Source organism: Echinops telfairi, unplaced genomic scaffold (assembly GCF_000313985.2).
Source record: "Echinops telfairi isolate 266 unplaced genomic scaffold, ASM31398v2 ScPeMD7_7469;HRSCAF=8507_0, whole genome shotgun sequence".
NCBI lineage: Eukaryota > Metazoa > Chordata > Mammalia > Afrosoricida > Tenrecidae > Echinops > Echinops telfairi.
In genome coordinates, this window is record NW_022111372.1 from 8,390,086 (window position 1) to 8,392,828 (window position 2,743).

At 41.7% G+C, this 2,743-nt stretch overlaps 1 protein-coding gene and 1 pseudogene across 1 annotated transcript; one reads left to right on the top strand and one right to left on the bottom strand.

The window, feature by feature from the left end:
• On the bottom strand, window positions 1-637 carry LOC101643328 (annotated as a pseudogene).
• A 507-nt stretch (window positions 638-1,144) lies between these two features.
• On the top strand, window positions 1,145-1,552 carry LOC101655582 (mediator of RNA polymerase II transcription subunit 10-like). Its single transcript, XM_045284424.1, has one exon. The coding sequence runs from the start codon at window positions 1,145-1,147 to the stop codon at window positions 1,550-1,552; it is 408 nt and encodes a 135-aa protein (XP_045140359.1).
• The last annotated feature ends 1,191 nt before the right edge of the window (window positions 1,553-2,743 follow it).

Below are 2,743 nucleotides of genomic sequence, written 5' to 3' on the forward strand. Positions count from 1 at the left end.
TTAATTATTGGATGATTCGTTGTCTGTACAGTGTTCACTGTAGTCCTGAAATGTCAAACCTCCCATCCATCTTGTCTTATGCAAATTTAGGAACACCTTCTGTTCCAGTTAATTTTTTCTTATCATCAATAGTAATAGAATAATAATGTCTGTGTAGGCCAGGAATTCATGCCTGAATAATGACTTGTTTATGTGATTCAGATTTGAAGTTTTTTGTCTTGGATCTTGTCCTCAGATCATCATATTAGTATTGATCAATCTGATACCATCAATCTTTCATTTCACACTCAGAATAAGATCTACAACCACAGCAAAGGCTTTCTCTTACCAGGCTTTGCTGAGTGTTTATATCCACACCAGAAAGCAGCCAGCAACCAAGTCAGTACAACTGTAATACCATTCAAAAACCATCTCAAGCCTGTCTGTCTGTTTCAACAAATCCAACATTTTGTCTTGGAACACTGGCTCAACTACCTCCACACTAACACCTGTCAGTGGCATAGCAAATGCATCAAATAATTCTGACAGTGTAAACATCCATAAATTCTCCAAACATCAGACTCTTAACTCCCGTTCGAAGCCCAGGATGACCCACTGTTTTAGGTAAGAGATAGAAAACTTGCCATTCTCTGTCCATGGAGCATCTGTTGGTGGCTCCTGGCCACCAACAAGGGACATCAGGCATATTTCTTCCAAGTCTAAAAGGTGGTCCATATTTCTGGCCACAAAGTACAACTCTTGAGGCATTAAGCTTCAAGTTGTTGAGTTTTACCAAATTTTCCTTAGCTGAAGTTATTGCTAATTCTGGGAGACATATTTTTTTTCCTGAGTTGTTCTTCTCCTCCTTCTTCTCTTGTTCCTCCTTCTTCTCCTTACAGCAGCCGTGGTGCAGCATGGCAGCGCCTGCTCACACTCACCTATGTTCTGATTCAGAGAACTCTTGATGAATCAGTCTGATTCCATTGAAAAGAATCACTGGGTCCATTGATATACCTCCGTATAATAACACAGCATAGATATTTTTTAAGGATACTTAATCATCTCAAAACTCTCAAATTATGTTTAATACCTGTGCCCATCTCACACAAAATACTGAAATCCAGGCAGGCCCTGGGCTGCGGGAGCTGGCCGGCGGCGTGCAGCCATGGCGGAGAAGTTCGATCACCTGGCGGAGCACCTGGAGAAGTTCGTGGAGAACATCCGGCAGCTCGGCGTCATGGTCAGCGACTTCCAGCCCAGCAGCCAGGCTGGGCTCAACCAGAAACTGAATTTTATCATCACTGGCTTACAGGACATCGATAAGTGTAGACAGCAGCTTTGTGACATTATGGTGCCGCTAGAAGTGTTTGAGTACATTGATCAAGGTCGGAACCCCCAGCTCTACACCAAGGAGTGCCTGGAGGGGGCGCTGGCCAAGAACGAGCAGGTGAAAGGCAAGATGGACACCATGAAGAAATGTAAAATTCTGTTGATTCAAGAACTTCCCAACGTGTTCTCAGAAGACATGGCCATGTATCGGAGCACCCGAGGGGAGGACCATCCCCCTTCCTAGCTGCCTGAGGAGTGGACCTGAGCCTGTGTTGACCTAGGTGACTGTGACACCCGATTCCCTGCCCATGAGCTGCCCGCAGCCTCGTGGTCAGTGGCCCGAGGAGGAGGCCAGGGATGGGCCGAGCCCACTGTCTGCTCGTCAGGCTTGTAGACGCGTAGGGCTGCACTGTCATCAAATCCCACCCACAGTGACCCCAGGACACAGGAGATCTCCCCAACACGTGTCCAACGAGGGCACACTGCCACAGCTTTTTCCCGCCTCCTGCTGCAGACCTTTCAGCAGCTGTCGCTTAATCGCTGCACCACCACCAGGGCTCCAGGCGAGAGCCCAGAACATTCTTATGGAAATGTGAAATGCAGTTTATAAATTAAAGATTCTTAAAACGTAAAAAAAATAAAATAAAAAGACTGAAATCTAGATCGTGACTGCTTATTTCATTCTTAGAAATGTAGAAAATACTAACCAAAAGTTCTACATTTTAAAACACAACAAATTATTTAATCAATATTAATATTCACAAATACATTTAAAGCTTGAAATATTTTATTTTGAAACAATTGAAACATGTACAATGTCTACAAGTCAGTGTGGTTGTTCCAAAATATTCAGTGTCTTTACACTATGCACAGGTCATTGACTTCCCTTATTTGATGACAATTGATTTGACAATATGGTTTCTTTTAATTATTTAGTATTAGAATATGTTACAATATTTGTGTTTGTGATGTTTAATGGATTTTACATTAAATTTTTTTATTCTAGTAAATTTGTGTAAATTGAACGTGTATATGGATGGCCAAAATATTCCTAGTTTTCTAATATGCTGCTCCAACCCCCAATGCTATCATGCATAGTGTAATTCTTATTGAATGTAGTTTAATGACCTTAACTAAGACAGGGAAAAAGTCTTAGGCCTTTAAAGGGACAGGACTGGCAAGCAATAACCAATCTCAACAAGTAGTCACTGGGATTGTCCTGAGGGCCAGAATCATGCTTCAGAGTTTTCCATCATGAGTAGCACTTTAATAAATACAGAGACAAGAAATCAATCTGCAAAAAGAAGGATATATATTACTGGCTCCAAATGGGCTACTAAAGATAAACAATGATACTCTGGACCTGGCATTGTGAAAATTAGTTTATGCAGTAAAGCAAAATAAGACTGAAGGATTAATCAAATATAAAATTGGT